A 21440-nucleotide genomic window follows, 5' to 3' on the forward strand; every position below is an offset into this window, starting at 1 on the left:
AGCTCCCACCACCCACGTAGTTTGGTTCCTAAAGGAGCACTGATCTCTTTGGGGAACCCAGCCCTTAGCATGGGTCAGCCGCTCTCTGGGCTCTCAGGTACTGGGGCTGGCTGGGTTTCCACCCATCAAGGCCAGCCCTGGAGTTCAGTCCCTCGTTCCGACTCCAACTGCCAGCCTGGGGGTGCCTGGAGCTGGGGGGCGCTGGGCCCCTGGGGAGCAATGCATGGCTCTGGGATGCATCAAACTGGGCCACCTCAGGCTCCATGGGACTTGGAAACCAGGGGGCCCCCTCTGCTCTCCCTGCCCAGGCCTGGCCCCCAGCTACTCCAAGGCCCCGCCCCCTCCCCACGCTCAGCCACTGGCCAGCGGCCCTGTGCGCCCCGCCCCCGGCACTGACAGACACGGGCCCGCCCCCGCGCCCGCTGCGCGTGCCAACTGCTCTCGTCTGACCCCGCTCGGCTCCCGTCCCCGCGCAGACATGGCGGCCACGGTGCTGGTGACCGAGCGGGGCCGCCGGTGCCTGTGGGCGCTGCAGCACCAGTGAGTGCGGGGCGCGGGGGATGGCCCCTGGGTCTCGGCCCCGGCCCGGAGCCCCTCGGAGCAGCGTGGTGCCCGGGGGCTGCCCTTTGCCCTCCCTCTCCCCCAACCGTGGCTCGGGACCCACAAGGCAGGTGGGCGGCCCGCCCCCAGCCCGCCGGGCCAGAGCTGTCCGCGTCCCCTCGGGGGAGGCCTCCCCGCCGCTGGGTGCTTGCCGAGCGCTCCGGACAGGTGGCGGGCGCCGCGCGGCGGCTGCGGCCAGGGCCTGGCCCTACAGCGCCCCCCTGACCCCGGTATCGATGTGGGGTCGGGCCCCCCGGGCATGACCCCGGCAGCGGCGCAGACCCGGTCAGTGAGAAGGTCTGTGCGGCTGCGTTATGTGGTCGCGCCCAAGAAACCCATTAAAGAGCCAGGGCCCGGTGGTGCTCGGGGCTGCAGAGGCAAGTAGTCGCGGGTGTAAGTTCCACCTGGCGGAGACCTACCCAGGCCAGCTCTGATCAAACTCGTGGGCTGAAAATGGAAGCGTAGCTGCAGGGTTAGGAGGGACCAGCCACCCTGAGTACGTACCTAGGGTCTTGGATGGCATCAGACTCCATTGGCGGGCTGGCTAGCTCCTGCTGCTGGCTTCAGCAGGGCTACACTTCAAGTGAGCTGTAGCTCACGAAAGCTTATGCTCAGATAAATTGGTTAGTCTCTAAGGTGCCCCAAGGACTCCTTTTCTTTTTGCGAATACAGACTAACAGGGCTGCTACTCTGAAACTTCTATTTTTAGTGCCCTAGTTTGACCCAAGCTAGCCTGAAGATGTCTCCTGGAACTGGAATGTAGGCCTTCCAGCTGTCGTGTAGACAGGACACGGGACATAACAGGGTAATAAAACAGACTTTTGCATTAAAAAGTGTGTTTGACTGTGGAAAGGGAGGTGCATGAAGAAAATTGAAGGCAGTTCATGTGCCCATGTTGTTCTAGCACATACGTTGGCGGTGGTGTAGTGAGTTCTTGTTAGCGTCTTTCCGTTCTCACTTTCTTCAGCTGATAAAATGGAACACTGATTAAATTGGGGGTTTCATATAGAGAAGTATTTTATTTTTTGAATGTATGTAATGTGCCCATTAGGCCCACAGATGATACATTTCAATAAAACATTAACATTTGCTCTCTTCGGTGAAGACAAATAATCCCCTCACCAAGGCTATTTTTTCCAAACCCTGTGTTAAAAACTCAGTACAGTTCATCCTCTAGGTACGGTTTAACAGGTCACATAAAAGAAAACATAAAACATCAAGCTTAGTTTTAGAACCCACCCCCAGTGATTACTTTTGTATCTCTTTTGGGTTATTACTAAGACGTATCTCATAGTGGTACCTTAAGGGTATGTCTACACAGCAAATAAAAACCTGCGACTGGCTTGTGCCAGCCAACTAGGGCTTGGGCTACGGGACTGTTGCATTGCTTTACAGACTTCCAGGCTCAGGCTGGAGCCTGAGCTCTGGGTCTCTCCCATCTCACCAGGTCCTAGAGCCCAGGCCTGAGCCCAGACATCTACACAGCAATGAAATAGCCCACAGCCTGAGTTCTGTGAGCCTGAGTCTGGGCACAGGCCAGCCACGGGTGTCTAGTTGCTGTGTAGACATATTCTAAGCAATGGTTTCTATCCATCTCATCCAGACTCAACCATTGAACCAACAAGAGGGGATGCCATTTTAGATTTGGTTTTGGCGAGTAGTGAGGACCGGATAGAAGAAATGGTTGTAGGGGACAACCTTGGTTCGAGTGATCATGAGCTAATTCAGTTAAAACTAAATGGAAGAATAAAAATAGATCTGTGACTAGGGTTTTTGATTTCAAAAGGGCTAACTTTAAAAATCAAGGAAATTAGTTAAGTGGATTGGACTGAAGAACTTGTGGATCTAAAGGTGGAGGAGGCCTGGAATTACGTCAAGTCAAAGTTGCAGAAACTATCAGAAGCCTGCATACCAAGAAATGGGAAAAAATTCATAGGCAGGAGTTGTAGACCAAGCTGAATGAGCAAGCATCTCAGAGAGGTGATAAAGAAAAAGCAGAAAGCCTACAAGGAGTGGAAGATGGGAGGGATTAGCAAGGAAAGATACCTTATTGAGGTCAGAACATGTAGGGATAAAGTGAGAAAGGCCAAAAGCCAAGTAGAGTTGGACCTTGCAAAGGGAATTAAAACCAATAGTAAAAGGTTCTGTAGTCATATAAATAAGAAAACAAAGAAAGAAGAAGTGGGACTGCTAAACACTGAGGATGGAGTGGAGGTTAAGGATAATCTAGGCATGGCCCAATATCTAAACAAATGCTTTGCTTCAGTCTTTAATGAGGATCTTAGGGATAATGGTAGGATGACAAATGGGAATGAGGATATGGTGGTAGATATTACGACATCCAAGATAGAAGCCAAACTCAAACAGCTTAATGGGACTAAATTGAGGGGCCGAGATACTCTTAATCCAAGAATATTAAAGGAACTGGCACACGAAATTACAAGCGCCATTAGCAAGAATTTTTAATGAATCTGTAACTCAGGGGTTGTACCATATGACTGGAGAATTGCTAACATAGTTACTATTTTTAAGAAAGGGAAAAAAAAGTGATCCGGATAACTACAGGCCTGTTAGTTTGACATCTGTAGTATGCAAGGTCTTGGAAAAAATTTTGAAGGAGAAAGTAGTCAAGGATATTGAGATCAGTGGTAATTGGGACAAAAGGTAGATCACGCCAAACCAACCTGATCTGCTTTGAGAAGTTTCAGAGTAGCAGCCGTGTTAGTCTGTATCCGCAAAAAGAAAGGGCGTACTGTGGCACCTTAGAGACTAACAATTTTATCTGAGCATAAGCTTTTGTAAGCTACAGCTCACTTCATCGGATGCATGCAGTGGAAAATACAGTTGGGAGATTTTATATACACAGAGAACATGAAACAATGGGTTACAATCTACATACCACACAGACTATGCTGACAGATTGTGCCACACACTCAAAGAAACTGCGGAACCACCTGATTAACATCCTCTACAGCAAACAGGGAAAGATTAAGAATGAGCTCTCAAAACTGGATACTCTCATAAAAAAACAACTTTTGACACAAACTTCCTCGTGGCTGGACTTTACAAAAACTAGACAAGCCATTTACAACACACACTTTGCTTCTCTACAAAAGATAAAGGACACTAAACTATCTAAACTACTACATGTCACAAGGGGCCACAACAGTGGTTCCCTTAACCCACCCAGCAATATTGTTAATCTATCCAGCTATACTCTTAGCCCAGCAGAAGAATCTGTCCTATCTCAGGGCCTTTCCTTCTGCCCCTCCACCCCCGATGATGATACAGTTCTGTGGTGACCTAGAATCCTATTTTCGATGTCTCCGACTCAAGGAATATTTCCAACACACCTCTGAACAGCATACTAACCCACAGAGACCTTCCTCCCAACACTACAGAAAGAAGGATTCTGGGTGGACTCCTCCTGAATGTCGAAACAATAGACTGGACCTCTACATAGGGTGCTTCCGCCGACATGCACGGGGTGAAATTGTGGACAAGCAGCATCACTTGCCCCATAACCTCAGCCATGCAGAACACAGTGCCATCCACAGCCTCAGAAACAACTCTGACATCATAATCAAAAAGGCTGACAAAGGAGGTGCCCTCGTCGTCATGAATAGGTCGGAATATGAACAAGAGGCTGCTAGGCAGCTCTCCAACACCACATTCTACAAGCCATTACCCTCTGATCCCACTGAGCGTTACCAAAAGAAACTACACCATCTGCTCAAGAAACTCCCTGAAAAAGCACAATAGCAAATCCACACAGACACACCCCTAGAACCCTGAGCAGGGGTATTCTATCTGCTACCCAAGACCCATAAGTCTGGAAATCTTGGACACCACATCATCTCAAGCACTGGCACCCTGACAGCAGGATTGTCTGGCTATGTAGACTCCCTCCTCAGGCCCTACGCTACCAGCACTCCTAGCTATCTTCGAGACACCACTGACTTCCTGAGGAAACTACAATCCATCGGTGAGCTTCCTGAAAACACCATTCTAGCCACTGTGGATGTAGAAGCCCTTTACACCAACATTCCACACAAAGATGGACTACAAGCCATCAAGAACAGCATCCCCGATAATGTCACGGCAAACCTGGTGGGTGAACTTTATGACTTTGTCCTCACCCATAACTGTTTCACATTTGGGGACAATGTATACCTTCAAATCAGCGGCACCGCTATGGTTACCCACATGGCCCCACAGTATGCCAACATTTTTATGGCTGACTTAGAACAACGCTTCCTCAGCTCTCATCGCCTAATGCCCCTACTCTACTTGAACTACATTGATGACATCTTCATCATCTGGACCCATGGAAAAGAAGCCCTTAAGAATTCCACCGTGATTTCAACAATTTCCATCCCACCATCAACCTCAGCCTGGACCAGGTTGCTAATAAGCAATGGTCACATAAACACTGCCCTATACCGGAAACCTACTGACCGCTATACTTACCTACATGCCTCCAGCTTTCATCCAGACCACACCACATGATCCATTGTCTACAGCCAAGCTCTACGATACAAACGCATTTGCTCCAACCCCTCAGACAGAGACAAACACCTACGAGAGCTCTATCAAGCGTTCTTACAACTACAGTACCCATCTGCTGAAGTGAAGAAACGGATTGACAGAGCCAGAAGAGTACCCAGAAGTTACCTGCTACAGGACGGGCCCAACAAAGAAAATAACAGAAGACCACTAGCCGTGACCTTCAGCCCCCAACTAAAACCTCTCCAGCGCATCATCAAGGATCTACAACCTATCCTGAAGGACAACCCATCACTCTCACAGATCTTGGGAGACAGGCCAGTCCTGTCTTACAGACAGCCCCCCAACCTGAAGCAAATACTCACCAGCAACCACACACCGCACAACAAAAACACTAACCCAGGAACCTGTCCTTGCAACAAAGCCCGTTGCCAACTGTGTCCACATATCTATTCAGGGGACACCATCATAGGGCCTAATCACATTAGCCACGCTATCAGAGGCTCGTTCACCTGCACATCTACCAATGTGATATATGCCATCATGTGCCAGCAATGTCCCTCTGCCATGTACATTGGCCAAACTGGACAGTCTCTATGTAAAAGAATAAATGGACACAAATCAGACGTCAAGAATTATAACATTCAAAAACCAGTCGGAGAACACTTCAATCTCTCTGGTCACTCGATTACAGACCTAAAAGTCACAATACTACAACAAAAAAACTTCAAAAACAGACTCCAACAAGAGATTGCTGATTTGGAATTAATTTGCAAACTGGACACCATTAAATTAGGCTTGAATAAAGACTGGGAGTGGATGTGTCATTACACAAAGTAAAACTATTTCCCCATGTTTATTCCCCCCGCACTGTTCCTCACACATACTTGTCAACTGCTGGAAATGGCCCACCTTGATTATCACTACAAAAGGTGGGGTTTTTTGGTTTCCCCCCCACCCTCCTGCTGGTAATAGCTCACCTTACCTGAGCACTCTCATTACAGTGTGTATGGTAACACCAATTGTTTCATGTTCTCTGTGTATATAAAATCTCCCTACTGTATTTTCCACTGCATGCATCCGATGAAGTGAGCTGTAGCTCACAAAAGCTTATGCTCAGATAAATTTGTTAGTCTCTAAGGTGCCACAAGTACTCCTTTTCTTTCTTTGAGAGGGTAACAGATTTTGTAGACAAAGGAAATGCAGTGGATCTAATTTACCTCCGTTTCAGTAAGGCATTTGATATGGTTCCACATGGGGAATTATTAGGTAAATTGGAAAAGATGGGGATCAACATGAAAATTGAAAGGTGGATAAGGAACTGCTTAAAGGGGAGACTACAACGGGTCACGCTGAAAGGTGAACTGTCAGGCTGGAGGGAGGTTACCAGTGGAGTTCCTCAGGGATCGGTTTTGGGACCAATCTTATTTAATCTTTTTATGACTGACCTTGGCACAAAAAGTGGGAATGTGCTAATAAAGTTTGCAGATGACACAAAGCTGGGATGTATTGCCAATTCAGAGAAGGACTATCATACAGGAAGATCTGGATAACCTTGTAAACTGGAGTAATAATAATAGTAATAGGATGAAATTTAACAGTGAAAAGTGCAAGGTCATGCATTTAGGGATTAATAACAAGAATTTTTGTTATAAGCTGGGGACGCATTTCTTGAAAGTAACAGAGGAGGAGAAGGACCTCAGAATATTGGTTGATCACAGCCGCCAATGTGATATGGCCATGAAAAAAGCTAATGCGGTCTTGGGATGCATCAGGCGAGGTATTTCCAGTAGAGATAAGGAGATGTTAGTACCGTTATACAAAGCACTGGTAAGACCTCATCTGGAATATTGCATGCAGTTCTGGTCTTCCATGTTTAAGAAGGATGAATTCAAACTGGAACAGGTACAGAGAAGGGCTACTAGGATGATCCGAGGAATGGAAAACCTGTCTTAGGAAAGGAGACTCAAAGAGCTTGGCTTGTTTAGCCTAACCAAAAGAAGGCTGAGGGGAGATATGATTCCTCTCTATAAATATATCAGAGGGATAAATACCAGGGAGGGAGAGGAATTATTTAAGCTCAGTACCAATGTGGACACGAGATCAAGTGGATATAAACTGGCCATCAGGAACTTTAAACTTGAAATTAGATGAAGGTTTCTAACCATCAGAGGAGTTAAGTTCTGGAACAGCCTTCCAAGCGGAGCAGAGGGGGCAAAAGACATATCTGGCTTCAAGACAAAGCTTGATAAATTTATGGAGGAGGTATGATATGATGGGATCGCCTAATTTTGGCAATTAACTGATCTTTGACTATTAGCGGTAAATATGCCCATTGGCCTGTGATGGGATGTTAGATGGGGTGGAATCTGAGTTACTACAGAAAATTCTTTTCTGAATGTCTGGCTGGTGAGTCTTGCCCACATACTCAGGGTTTAGCTGATCGCCATATTTGGGGTTGGGAAGGAATTTTCCTTCAGGGCAGATTGGCAGAGGCCCTTGGGGTTTTTCGCCTTCCTCTGTAGCGTGGGGCACGGGTCGCTTGCTGGAGGATTCTCTGCACCTTGAAGTCTTTAAACCATGAGTTGAGGACTTCAGTAGATTAGGGACGTAGATTAGGGGTTTGTTACAGGAGTGGGTGGGTGAGATTCTGTGGCCTGCGTTGTGCAGGAGGTCAGACTAGATGATCATAATGGTCCTGTCTGACCTTAAAGTCTATGATTCTATGAGTCTGTGATTGGAGGCTGAATATCTTTTCTGCACTGTTTCTGATTACATGCAGAGGGGATTGCCAAAATTTTGTTCATTTCCCTTAGCTGGTGTGGTTTAGCAAATGCATGGATTATTAACCAAAGTTATGTCTTAAACTCACTGCCCAAGTTGAACCACCAGGATCTAGTAATCTGTTCCAAGTGTGTCTCTTTCACTTTGTTGCCAGTGATCCAATCTAAATTTTAATTTATGTGCTAATTAAAACACTTAAGTGTACTATTTAAAATGTCTCTCTGCTCATATAACATTCTCTACCTAAATATCTCTAATTTGCCTTGCTAACTACTTCTGAATTTGATCCAAAGTTCTCATAACTCTATCCTGCTTGTATTTCTTTCTTCACTCTTGGCAACATCTCTCTTGAATCCACCACCACTTTCCACCTAACCGTTTTTCTGTGGACTTCATACATTCTTGAACATGGTGCTGTGTACCTTGAAACACCTCCTGTTTATTAACCACTTTTGACCACACTGTCCTTTAAAAGCTTTTTAAAAAATCTATTCCTCAAAGTATTCCAGTCTTAATGCCTCTTAGCACTCTGTTTTTGTTTTGATTGGATTGTGATCTATTGTGCATGTAACTTCATTTGAGGAGGGACTTGTTTTATGTTTGGCATACAACTTCATATATGCTGACAGTACTATATAAATACTAAGTGATCAAAAAATTCAAAACTGTATTAGTAGTAACCTTGCTGCACCCAAGAATAGAAATAGCGCAGTTATACCCTACTTTAATGTTTTTTCTTTATTATAATTCTATTTGTTTACTATTTTGTGCAGAAAATTGATTTGGGGACAAAGATGCCTGAAATTTGCTTCAACAACAGGTATTACGCTATTTTCTTTATCCATATATGCTGTAAATATGTTAATAACATTAATAGCATTGAAATTAACTCAAGAACATCAGTTTTAGGCAAAATTAGAAAGTCAGAGTTTATTTTATAAGTGCTCAATTGAGTAAATTTCCCAAGAAATACTCCATATATTAGATCTAATGAGAAGCACCTGGAAATGTTATGAAGATTTTAAGGAATTTCATTTGCCTTTAGTCATATTTATGTTTGTAATTTTCTTTCCTCAGAGACTCCTTTAGATACAAAGGGTACAAAATCCATGTAATAGCCAGTCATTTTTTAAAAAAAATAACAATGAAGTATTTAAATAATATACTAAAGATTGTAATAGAAGTTTGTAATATAATTTAAACTGTGACAGTATTTTCATATCATGTAACATGGAAAGGTATAGATTGGTCATATATGTGTAAAACCTGACTTTGCTACCTTAAATAGAAAGAAGAAACATAGAGAAGGTCCTCATTGCAAACCGAGGAGAAATTGCATGCAGGGTGATGCGGACGGCCAGAAAGATGGGTGTGAAGTCTGTAGCAGTTTACAGTGATGCAGACAAGAATTCCATGCATGTCGCAATGGTGAAGTATACTAGTTAAAAATGTAAGGCCCAATCCTGCAAACGCTTATGCACACAATTAATTTTATTCATATGAGTAGTTCCATTGACTTAAATGAGGCTGCTTAGATGAATAAAGTTACTTGCATGCATAAGTTTGCAGGATCAGGCCTTTAATTATTAAATGAAAATGAAATTGTATGGGGAAGAGTTTTCTTAAATGATATCAATACCAAAAGAGGTGTCAGTGGACTAGTGCAGTAGATTTTCACTTCTGAAGACCTAGATTCAAATTCTGCGTGAATCACAAAGAAAAATATGTTGAGTTTTATTCCAGGCCTCTGAATACATCACAAAAACAGCAGAGAATTTTGCTTTCTAAAATCAAGAAAGGTCCAGGTTAGTGGCCAGTTGTCTCAACTTGTATAAAAAATGACAAAATTAAGTTCATCCAGTTGAGTTCCTTTCTGAAGAGCAAACAGTTTAAGTTGTTTGTTAGCATTTTTATAAATGATAAAATGGGCCCCCGAATTAAGGTTTAAATTTGCTTTTCAGTTGTAATGATATATATAGTAATATGTATATAGATATATAGATAGATATAGTAATGTATATTTCTTTTACAATAGGCAGATGAAGCATATTTCATTGGTCCAGCTGCCTCTCAGCAGAGCTACTTAGCTATGGAAAAAATAATACGAGTGGCCAAAATATCAACAGCACAGGTAAATATAACTATGCTGCCCTCCTAAATTATGCACTTTGATTAGGCCTGCCTTATACTGTGGCTTCCCTATGAAAAACTGTATTTCTTCTTTTAAGAACAGTTAAAGGGTTCCTCTGAGTACATGGGAAAATTCAATTTCTAATTTAACCTTTGGGTTTGGGTTAAAAAGTAAAGATAAAATTGCTGAGGAAAGTGCCCTAAATGTTTATTCATATAAGGTGTCCTTAGCCTCTGTTTGCCAGAAGCTGGGAATGGGTGACAGGAGGTGGATCACCTGATGATTACTTGTTCTGTTCATTCCCTCTGAAGCACCTGGCCTTGGCCACTGTCGGCAGACAGGATACTGGGCTAGTTGGACCTTTTTTCTGACCCAGTATGGCCGTTCTTATGTAAGGTGCAGGTTGTTTTGTTCTAAACAACACATGCCGTAGTATTATCCTCTTTGTGTCTGTTCTCAGTTTATTGTATCTTTCACCTCACAATGTAGGTTTAAGATGCTTTCTTTTTATAGTTAAAATAATGACATTTTAAATTAAAGGTTGTCTGCTTTGATCAAAACTTATATGCATGAGATATTATTTTATTTATATAAGGTAACACCTTCAAAAATACTGATGTTTTACTTTCAAAAGTGACATCAATAAGACTTGGGCTCCTAAATCCTGAAGTCGTTTTTGAAAATGAGACTTAGGCTCCTTGGTCAATCAGGCACTTTTGAAAATGTTATCCAAGCAGCATAAAGTGTTGTAGGCCCTTTACATAGGACTTGAAGCTCAAAACATACCTAGTTTGCTTTACTCAATGGGGCTACTTACATAAGTAATATTACTCTCCTATGGAAATATTTGCAGGATTGGGCCCAAGTAATAAAACCACTCCCTGTTCCAGATTGCTGAAATTATAATCTAAAGGTTTGGTCCCACAATTTAATTATTCCTGCAGATATATTTACTTCTGAGCAGAGTTCCACTGACATCAGGGGGACTCTGCATAGGACTAACTATACTTAGGCTTGGAGGGATCAGATTTTTATCGGTAAATGTCAGTAAACATCAATTTCACCAAACACATAAAAACTGACAAAAAAAAATTTTTTTCCGTCAATAATAATTGAAATTTATAGATAGGCAAAGTAAGAAAAATGCTGCTTGAGAACCTATTAGAATTTGATTTAAGGATATTTACTGTTATTTATTGATATTTATTTATTTTGATGTCATGTTGACAATTTGTTTTAATGGTTATAAATTTCAACTTTTTGAAATCAACGTCTACGATCATTAAAAAGTGGTATGACTCACCCTATTGCATGACACCCCTCTATAATTTCTTGCAACTGTGAACATTTAAATTGATAAAACAGAAAAACATGCTTAAAAATAAACATTGATATTATCCATTAAAATAATTTTAAAAAAATCAAATTCTGCCTGGCCTAACTATACTCATGGATGTAACTGTTTGCAGGATCAAGTGCTAAATAGACAGCATGCACAAAGCCACAGAGGAACGAAGCAACATAAAAAGTTTCCTTCAAATTAACCATTAATTGCTAGTCTTGTTATTATTACTGATCACCCATTACTTAATTGCTCGACCGACCTACCTACCCACCCTTTAGTTTTTCTTAATTGTATTCCTGGTTACTGATGTTTTTTATCCATCGTATGTTCCATCCCATGTTTCCCTCCCTCCCCCCACAAAGCCTTCTATATAAACCTGTAGTTTTAGGGTGATATGGGTTACATGGTGTAAAGTAGGCTGGTAACCTTCTTTCTTTCTGTTTTAGGCTATTCATCCAGGGTATGGTTTCCTCTCAGAAAACACAGAGTTTGCCGAGCTGTGCAAACAAGAGGGAATCATCTTCATAGGCCCTCCTTCATCTGCTATCAGAGATATGGGTATTAAGAGGTATCTGTTTCTGATTTTTTACTCAGTTCAATGTGTAACTTACAGTTTAGTGAATTTGTCTTCATTATTAATGAAGATTTTTTACTTAGCTGTTTTGCTCCTTACGTTTTTGTTGATTTTTCTATATAACCTATTGTACCATGCTTCAAACTTTTCATAGTTCTGGGATGAATATAAATATAGGAACAATCAAGATTCTTCAGTTAGTAAGATTTTAATAATTACATGCATAGGCTGGTCTAGGATCCTCTAGGATTAGTGCTTTGCATATTCCTACAGAAGGACCTAGGTTCAATACCCAGATCTTTACACTTTGGGTCAAAAAGGGTTGGAAGCACTGTGGGAGCTCTACTCATAGTCTCTCAATGGTGGTGGAAGGAAGCATCTTGTGATTCTGCAGTGACTTGTAGCTGTTCTTGAATGGTGTTGATGGGAAGAGAAGCCTATGCCACATTCTTGGGCCAAAGGAAAATTTGCCAGAGCATGAGATATAAATAGAATGATGGAAATTAAGGGCTGCTTAATCACTAACCCTTTGACAAATAAATCAACATTATTAATCAAGTATAAAACACATTATCTGAATTAATTTGGTACCTACATAGAGGTTCATTTTACAATGTGTATTAATGTACTGTGTGATTTAATTAGTGTTATGTGAATATTTTCTATTCCTGTTCCTCTTATGCTCCTAAGAATAAAAAAAAATTACGTGCATGCTGAACTACACCAAATTAGGGTCCCTATCCGAAAGACATTTATGCACCAGCATAACTTTATTCATCTGAGTAGTCCCACTGCGGTAAATGGAAGTAGTCACGTGCATAAAGTTAAGCATGCGTGCAGTGTTTACAGATCAGAGGCCTCTTGTAAGAAACAGCTATTATCATTGCCATTTTAAATATAAAAAAAATATTTTTTTGAAGCACCTCCAAGGCTATAATGTCTGCTGCTGGGGTTCCTGTCATTGAAGGTTATCATGGTGAAGATCAGTCTGATGAATGTCTAAAGGAACATGCCCGGAGAATTGGGTATCCAGTAATGATTAAAGCAGTTCGTGGAGGTGGAGGAAAGGTAAGGAAAACTCATGCAAACTCGTGTTACCTGACTGAAGTTATGCTACTAATACACGTACCACCACTACTACAGCCTACCTTCTGTTTTGTGTAACTGAATTCTATAAAAGGAATCTTATCAGTAAGGTAACTGGAAGCAAGTTATTTTAATTTGAAGTTAATAAAATAATGTCCAGCGCAGCAGTGTGAATTCTTTCATTGTGCTTTCCTTTTATTCAGTCAATCGGGCCAAATTGCTTGTATAAACTGGTAGAGCTCCATTGACTTAAATGGAGCTCCAGCAATATACACTAGCAAAACATATGGCCGATTGTGTTGTACAGGTGAAGTTGTATGAGAGTCAGTCATTGTTTAATGACAGCCTCTGTTGTGATTATTTTTTTTAATGGTGGTTTTAAGTTTGTGAATGTTGCATAAATAGATTCTTAGAACTACCTGGATACCTTCAGTGTGTAGCTATTATTTATTACCTGATGACCTCCCTGATGAAACGCGAAAAGAACCTGCATAAAAGTTTCATGGTGGAGCTCCAGGTTTCTCTCAATGATTTCCATAACAAATGTACATATTTTGTTAAGAAAAATAGTGTTTTCTCTCTGTCAGCTATGAAATCTCAGCATGAGATCCAAAAGTCAAATTGAGTTCTGTACTTTACACCAGGGCAACAACATTATCTTTCAGTTATAGCTTTAGTGACACTTTTATTTTCTGTGGGATTTGCAAAGATTAACTGTTTGGAAGTTAGTAAATAATTCTATTGATTCATAAGAAGGAATAGAATTCGTTTATTGGTAAACACATATTTTAATTTTGTTTTTAATCATTCGCCAGATTTCCCACTGGTGGAGATTTTTTTTAACTGTGATTTACTTGTTCTTTAGTAGATATTTAGACAACCTTATGTTGTATCTTAGGGTATGAGAATTGCTCAGTCAGAAAAGGAGTTCCTGGACCAACTAGAATCAGCCAGGAGAGAAGCAAAGAAGTCTTTCAATGATGATGCCGTGCTGATAGAAAAATTTGTGGACAATCCAAGGTGAGAGAAGTGGATTATATTTTTAATACTAAAAATATTTTTAAAAAACAGTACAACGTTTTTATGCAAAATGGGATAATTTGTGTCTTATACAGTATTGCACACTTTCTGCACTTTCATAAAAATAGGGCAGAATTATTAATTTTACAAAGTGTGAAGTGGATGACAGTGACTTTGAATGATAATTTATAACAAATCTGGCTGTCTTGGTGACATATTTGCAGCATCCTAATGGTGGTGTTGTGGAGAGAGACCTAGATATCATATACTGTATATGTTATGGCAATGACATGCCTAGTTGGTACATCAGCCTTCTGACGTTACCATTCTTTTAGGTCTAAAGGAAACAATGTGTTGTAGTGCTTAAGGCACAGAAATAGGAGTCAGAAAGAGAACCATAATCTACCTCAGATGTCCTTTATGTACTCAGACAAGTCACTTAATCTCTCACCTCAGTCTGTACAATGGGGATGATAATACTTCATTTCCATTTATGCTGTAAACTGAGCTCATTAACTTTCATAAAGCTCTTTTGACATATACAGATACAAGGTGTTATAGATTGCAAAGCAGTAGTATTCTTGGCGTACACCTTGTTGAACATGTAGTAGGTAGGTACATATAAATACTTTCAGCTGAAGGTACCAGGAGATTAGACTGACCAAAAACTAATACAGAAGTAGTGGACTCTAAATATTTTTTTCTCAAACTCATGAAGTTTCAATACAATGATCATAAAGTTCAAAATTTCATTTGAACTTGTGGCTTTAGGAGGTATAATATGTTTCACTGAATCAGTTAACAGAATCATGCTGATCTGTAACTGGATCCAAGAGGGCAGGCCCTTATAGCTGTATGGAACCCTACTGAAGTCAATGGCGTGCTGTGCAAAGTGTCTGCCTCAGTGAAACGGATTGCAAAATTGAGGCCTTAGCGATCTTTAGTAAAATGCATTGAAACATTTGTTACTGTGAAACAGGCATGTTGAAGTCCAGGTGTTTGGTGACCAGCATGGCAATGCAGTCTATTTGTTTGAAAGAGATTGCAGTGTGCAGAGAAGACACCAGAAAATCATTGAAGAAGCTCCTGGGGTAAGTGGAGGGTTCCTGAATGGAGTTGATAAAGTAATATGATTTTGAATTTTTTGTACACATCTGTCTGCTTTCTACATCAGTGTCCATTCTGCTACTTAAATAAATAAATCTCAGAACCTTTTTGCATTTTATTTTATTTGGTTTTTGAGCTCCAGAGACAAAACCAAAGGTTAGAACGTAGGATTTTACTCTAGTGAATTAAACCATTGTGCCATCTAGCTTGGTATCCTACTTTGGGAAGTGGCCGGTACTTGATGCTTCAGAAGAAGGGAAAAACTCCCACTTAACCTATAATTGTCCAACATTTTGCATGTTATATTTATTTCTGTCAATTTATCAAAGATTTTCTACCTTCAAGTTTTAGGACATAAGCTGATTGCTCCTTGGGTCAGGAAGCAAAGATTTTAAATATAATATGGTTCAGGATTTTACTGCAGTTTTTTAAAGATGGCATAGTATGTGCATACAGTAGGCATGATATCTGTGAGGCTCTCAGTAATGTGTAATCTCTTTTTATCATTACATTCACAGCCAGAAATTGAGCCTGAAGTGAGAAGGAAACTTGGAGAAGCTGCTGTCAAAGCAGCTAAAGCTGTGAACTACGTGGGAGCAGGTACGTCAGGTTTAACTTCCTCCTCGTGTCTGCCTCTTAAGTTAATAGAGCCTTGAGCCTCAAGTCAAATGACATTTTCTTGTTCTGGAGCATGATACACACTTGTAGCATTTTTTTTTTAACTTTCATGTAGTTGTCACACAGTAAATAAGTTCCAAGATAGCAAAACTTAGTATGAACCCCCTGTCCAGAGTGGTATAGGACTACAGAAGAGGAAAAGCTAAGAAGTCTGAAAGTGAATAAGTGAGCCAAATAGTTTAATATTTGAAGGTGAATATTATGAATGCACATCAGATTACGTGGGCAAAGTGTTTTATCATTCACCTTGCAAACAACAAAATGTCAGTGTTCAAACTTCTGGGCCTTCTCTAAAAATAATCCCATGGAAAACAGCTGTATTTTCTAGTATATTTACTAGATGAAAATCAGTTTAGAAAAATATTAACACCTCTGATTCTTTTTAAGATATTCTTTGGAAGGGAAGTCTTTTAAATTAGCATAGTACAGTTCGTCCTGAAGTACTTTATAAATATCATACACACAACACTACTGAAATGCAGCTGCTTCTGGAGAGAAGAGGAGCAGTGCACCAGCACAGAATGTCTTGGGATAATAAAAGTGTGCTGAGATTTGATCCAGTGGTTTCAGGCAATTTAGATGTTTCAGACCTGATGCCCAGACATTAACACACCTCTCCAGTTTTGTCAAAACATTTTTGTCCAGCTGCAAATCACTAAATGTCTTTAAAAAGAAAAGGAGGACTTGTGGCACCTTAGAGACTAACCAATTTATTTGAGCATAAGCTTTCGTGAGCTACAGCTCACTTCATCGGATGCATACCGTGGAAACTGCAGCAGACATTATATACACACAGAGATCATGAAACAATACCTCCTCCCACCCCACTGTCCTGCTGGTAATAGCTTATCTAAAGTGATCATCAAGTTGGGCCATTTCCAGCACAAATCCAGGTTTTCTCACCCTCCGCCCCCACCCCCCCCACAAACTCACTCTCTTGCTGGTAATAGCCCATCCAAAGTGACAACTCTCTTCACAATGTGTATGATAATCAAGGTGGGCCATTTCATACACATTATCATACACATTGTGAAGAGAGTTGTCACTTTGCAGGAGAGTGAGTTTGTGTGGGGGGGGGTAGCGGAGGGTGAGAAAACCTGGATTTGTGCTGGAAATGGCCCAACTTGATGATCGCTTTAGATAAGCTATTACCAGCAGGACAGTGGGGTGGGAGGAGGTATTGTTTCATGATCTCTGTGTGTATATAATGTCTTCTGCAGTTTCCACGGTATGCATCCGATGAAGTGAGCTGTAGCTCACGAAAGCTTATGCTCAAATAAATTGGTTAGTCTCTAAGGTGCCACAAGTACTCCTTTTCTTTTTGCGAATACAGACTAACACGGCTGTTACTCTGATAAATGTCTTTAGATGGCCACCCAGTAGAAAGCCTTCCTGTCTCAGTGAAATGTCTGCTTATTAAATATTTCAGGAACCGTGGAATTTATTATGGACTCTCAACATAATTTCTACTTTATGGAGATGAACACCAGGCTGCAAGTGGAGCACCCAGTTACTGAGATGATCACAGGGACTGACTTGGTGGAGTGGCAGCTTAGGGTAAGGGATAACTAATTTTAATTGTAAGGGTAGCAGGGATGGATGGTGTCTATCTAGTGGTCTAGTGCGGTAATGCTCGCCATTATTGTGTGCAGGATTCTGATCTCTCACTTCCATGGTTGGGAATGATTCCTGTTGCTCCATAGCACCTTCCCTCCCTCCCTCCCCATTTAATAAAGGAGCATTGTGGAAAGGCTTTCAATAGAATCCCCACACAGTCCTCCTCACAGTAAAAAGTCCTCTCCACAGAGTTCAATAGTGGGAGGCAGAGTAGGGCGCAAATCTCTGTTCTCCTCTTAGGGGGAGTAAATACCTACAACTTGGGTCGTCAGGCTTTTACTTCCCCCTTGTGGGTGGAAATTGTATGTGCTTTTGAGACCAGTGTGGGGAGAGGGGTCTGATTGTGGTTGTCCTTGCTGGCTGGTTACCATGACCCTGCTACAGATTTCTCCATGGCATTTTACCCTTAAAATGTTTCCTGGATTTACCCTGAAACTAGTGTATTTTCCCTTACTTTTCTAGCTTTCTATCCTGATTTCTTTTGAGGGAATAACATGGTCCTTGTTGACCGATTAGTTTAAAAATCATGTGTAATTAGAAACGCCTCCTGTGAAACCTTTTCTTAAGGTTTCTTGTGTACAGAGTAGAGTATATGAACGAAGGGAACGATTGACTAGATTCTAGCAATGGTGGCAACTAGCAAATTTTTCCAGCCACTTAGAAGGATTTTCTTCTCCCTAATAAAATCTTGTTTTCCAGATGAACAGGCTTTTATTGTTCAGTGCTTTATAGGCTCAGCTTTTTTTTAACTGAACCATTGCAGTAAGAGGAAGAAAAAGCATTTTTCGTTGTGCTTCAGTTTTGTGGAATGTTGTAAGATCATCTTACAGTTATAGAACTTTGGAAATAATTGTCTTTCAAAATCCTTTAAATTGTGACTTTCTTCCTGGGGAGAGAGGAAGGAATAACTTCAACATTTATCAGAATTAAACATAAATCTATTCACCCATCACTTGTTTCTCATCAGTTGTGAGGTTATTTGTGTTCAGAAGAAGGGTCCTCCTCCTTCCCCAGTCCATCTTCTCCTTCTCTTTGATCCTGCTGTCAGATAACAATATAGAATTTGTGGCATTGCTCTCATTCCTGGACAGTAGACTGATATCACAAACATAGGATTATGACGTTCTCTCTGGATCAACAAGCAGCTGAGTTGCAGGAATAAATTGTTATCCAAATACACACATTTGAAATAGGAAATACAGAAAATGGCTAGTGAACGACATTGTTTTGTGTATGAATGTTTTTTAAGTTGGTTGCAATGTAAAAGTCTCTTCTTACTTGATATTGCAGCCATTGTATTCCTTGGTTGGACAACCGATACATCAAAGTGTAAGATATATTGGCCATGGAAAAAACCTAGGCCTGAAACAAGGCAAAAATGATCAATGTATTGCAATCCTTTCTCAGCCATGTTTATTCAAGAGCCAGGACAGCCAAACCACTTAACTTGGTGTTTTTTGTAGCTCCGTGACCTATTGTCTTACGATGAAGTTGACAGTTGTTCTTATTGTATGGTTGTGAACAGTACCTTGCCTTTGTGCAGATTGTATATGTATAACTTTATATCTTATTTAGTTTCCATCTGTTATTCGCTACAATCAAAAGTTTGTGTGTCTGTACACACAAGATATCTGCATCCATGTGCTAATGGTCTGATCCAACCTGTTCGGGTTGCTCCCAGGTGAATGGAAAATTACTGTACTACTTACAGGTTGCAGCAGGAGAGAAAATTCCCCTAATGCAGGAAGAAATTGAACTCAGTGGCCATGCATTTGAAGCCAGGATATATGCTGAAGATCCTAATAATAACTTCATGCCAGGGGCTGGACCTTTACTCCACTTGTCTACACCACCACCTGACAGTTTTACCAGGATAGAAACCGGGGTCAGACAAGGTAAAATTTGAAGACAGTATTAATTGAAAATGTCTGTTTAAAAGAACAGCTCATTACAAATGTGCTCTCAAGCAAGTTCCCTCTGGCTGCGTTTTTTTAACCTTGTGCTTAGCTTGAGACCAGAGGATATTGTCATAATTATAAAACAGTACAGAATTCCTCTCCCTGAGGATTCCACCATATCTCAATTGGATCCCTAAATATCTCATCGCCATCTTCCCACTCCAGTTACTACCCTTACGGGATAGGCAGATTGGATTTCTTTCAAAGTTTGTCAATACTATACCTTAATTCAGCAAAGAAGGTTGATGTTGAATAGTGACACCTCTGTAACATTTCAAACTCAGGCTGCCCTTGGAATTGAGAGACTGGTCCATAAATCAAACTTGTCTCCTACATGGCCATTGCAGAGCACTGGCCACTGGGTCTGTCAGTGGATGTTGCTACTATAGTGATAGTATCACCATATAAAGCATAGCATCAGGCATGTGATGGTGAAGGTGTGTGTCAGTGTCCTTAGAAATCATTTCCTATATATTTATACTTTAGGTGATGAGGTTTCTGTGCATTATGATCCAATGATTGCGAAGTTAGTTGTTTGGGCTGAGGATCGCCAAGCAGCACTGAGAAAGTTGCGGTACAGCCTTCATCAGTACAATGTAAGTATCCTTTTGTTCTGTGTTTGTTCAGTGCCTAGCACAATGGGATCCAAGTATGATTCCAAGTCTCTACATAAGCTGTTTACACTGCTCCTATTACTATAGTAGCAAAATGCTATTACAGAAGCAAAAATGGCTGTTTTTGAAAGGGTTTAACGTAGCTACAGCCAATTCTGTTTCAATGTATTTCTTTACTTAATTACTTTGTACACTGATAGCTATATTTTTCCTAATTTGCTACACCATTTATATCAGTGTAGTAAGCAAAGACAGGCCTGAACTGTGAAGTTCTGTTTTGGATCTGAACTTTCCTTAGATTTGGTGGTGTCTTTGTTCTGATCGAATCTTGGTGGAATGAGGATAATCAATGGGGGACAGTAATACCGGGCACAAAATATATTGGAAGGACAGAACAGGTCATGCTGGTGGGGGTGTGGCACTATATGTGAAATAAAGCATAGAATCAAATGAAGTAAAAATCTTAAATGAACCAAACAATAATGGGGGATTTCAACTATCCCCATATTGACTGGGTACATGTCACCTCAGGACGGAGATACAGTTGATACAGTTTCTCGACACCTTAAATGACTGCTTCTTGGAACAGCTAGTCCTGGAACCCACAAGAAGAGAGGCAATTTTTGATTTAGTCCTAAGTGGAGCACAGGATCAGGTACAAGAGGTGAATATAGCTGGACTGCTTGGTAATAGTGACCATAATATAATTAAATTTAACATCCCTGTGGTGGGGAAAACACCACAGAGGCCCAACACTCTAGCATTTAATTTCAGAGAGGGGGGACTACACAAAAATGAGGAGGTTAGTTAAACAGAAAAGGTACAGCATCAAAAGTAAAATACCTGGAAGCTGCATGGAAACTTTTTAGAGACACCATAATAGATGCTCAACTTAAATGTACACCCCAAATTAAAAAACACAGTAGGAGAACCAAAAAAGAGCCACCATGACTAAACAACAAAGTAATAAAAGCAGTGAGAGACAAAAAGGCACCCTTTAAAAAGTAGAAGTTAAATCCTAGTGAGGAAAATAGAATGGAACATAAACTCTGGCAAATGACGTGTAAAAATATACTTAGGAAGGTCAAAAAAGAATTTTGAAGACCAGCTAGCCAAAGACTCAAAAAGTAATAGCAAAAAAATTTTTAAGTACATCAGAAGCAGGAAGCCTGCTAAACAACCAGTGGGGCCACTGGACAATCAAGATGCTAAAGGTCTACTCAAGGACAATAATGCCATTGCAGAGAAACTAAATGACCTCTTTGCATCGTTCTTCATGGCTGAGGATAAGAGGGAGATTCCCAAACCTGAGCCATTCTTTTTAGATGACAAATCTGAGGAACTGTCCCAGATTGAGGTGTCATTAGAGGAGGTTTTGGAACAAATTGATAAATTAAACAATAAGAAGTCACCAGGACCA

At 41.0% G+C, this 21440-nt stretch overlaps 1 protein-coding gene across 4 annotated transcripts in view; it reads left to right on the top strand.

Annotated features, from left to right (window-relative positions):
• Positions 1-403: 403 nt before the first annotated feature.
• Positions 404-21440, top strand: part of MCCC1 (methylcrotonyl-CoA carboxylase subunit 1) — a 35425-nt gene continuing 14388 nt past the window's right edge. Inside the window, exons 1-13 of one of the 4 annotated variants that reach the window (XM_048863079.2) lie at positions 440-540; positions 1310-1405; positions 8664-8710; positions 9179-9318; positions 9926-10021; positions 11813-11934; positions 12861-13008; positions 13925-14046; positions 15026-15137; positions 15672-15753; positions 17261-17388; positions 19160-19343; positions 19893-20002. In XM_048863079.2, the coding sequence (XP_048719036.1) occupies positions 9238-9318; positions 9926-10021; positions 11813-11934; positions 12861-13008; positions 13925-14046; positions 15026-15137; positions 15672-15753; positions 17261-17388; positions 19160-19343; positions 19893-20002 (1185 nt within the window). In that variant the 5' untranslated portion in view covers positions 440-540; positions 1310-1405; positions 8664-8710; positions 9179-9237. Of the gene's footprint in view, positions 541-1309; positions 1406-8663; positions 8711-9178; positions 9319-9925; positions 10022-11812; positions 11935-12860; positions 13009-13924; positions 14047-15025; positions 15138-15671; positions 15754-17260; positions 17389-19159; positions 19344-19892; positions 20003-21440 lie in introns of all 4 variants that reach the window. The other 3 variants (XM_048863078.2, XM_048863080.2, XM_048863081.2) reach the window with 3 other exon arrangements.

The sequence above is a fragment of the Caretta caretta genome, chromosome 9 (genome assembly GCF_965140235.1).
Source record: "Caretta caretta isolate rCarCar2 chromosome 9, rCarCar1.hap1, whole genome shotgun sequence".
Lineage (NCBI taxonomy): Eukaryota > Metazoa > Chordata > Testudines > Cheloniidae > Caretta > Caretta caretta.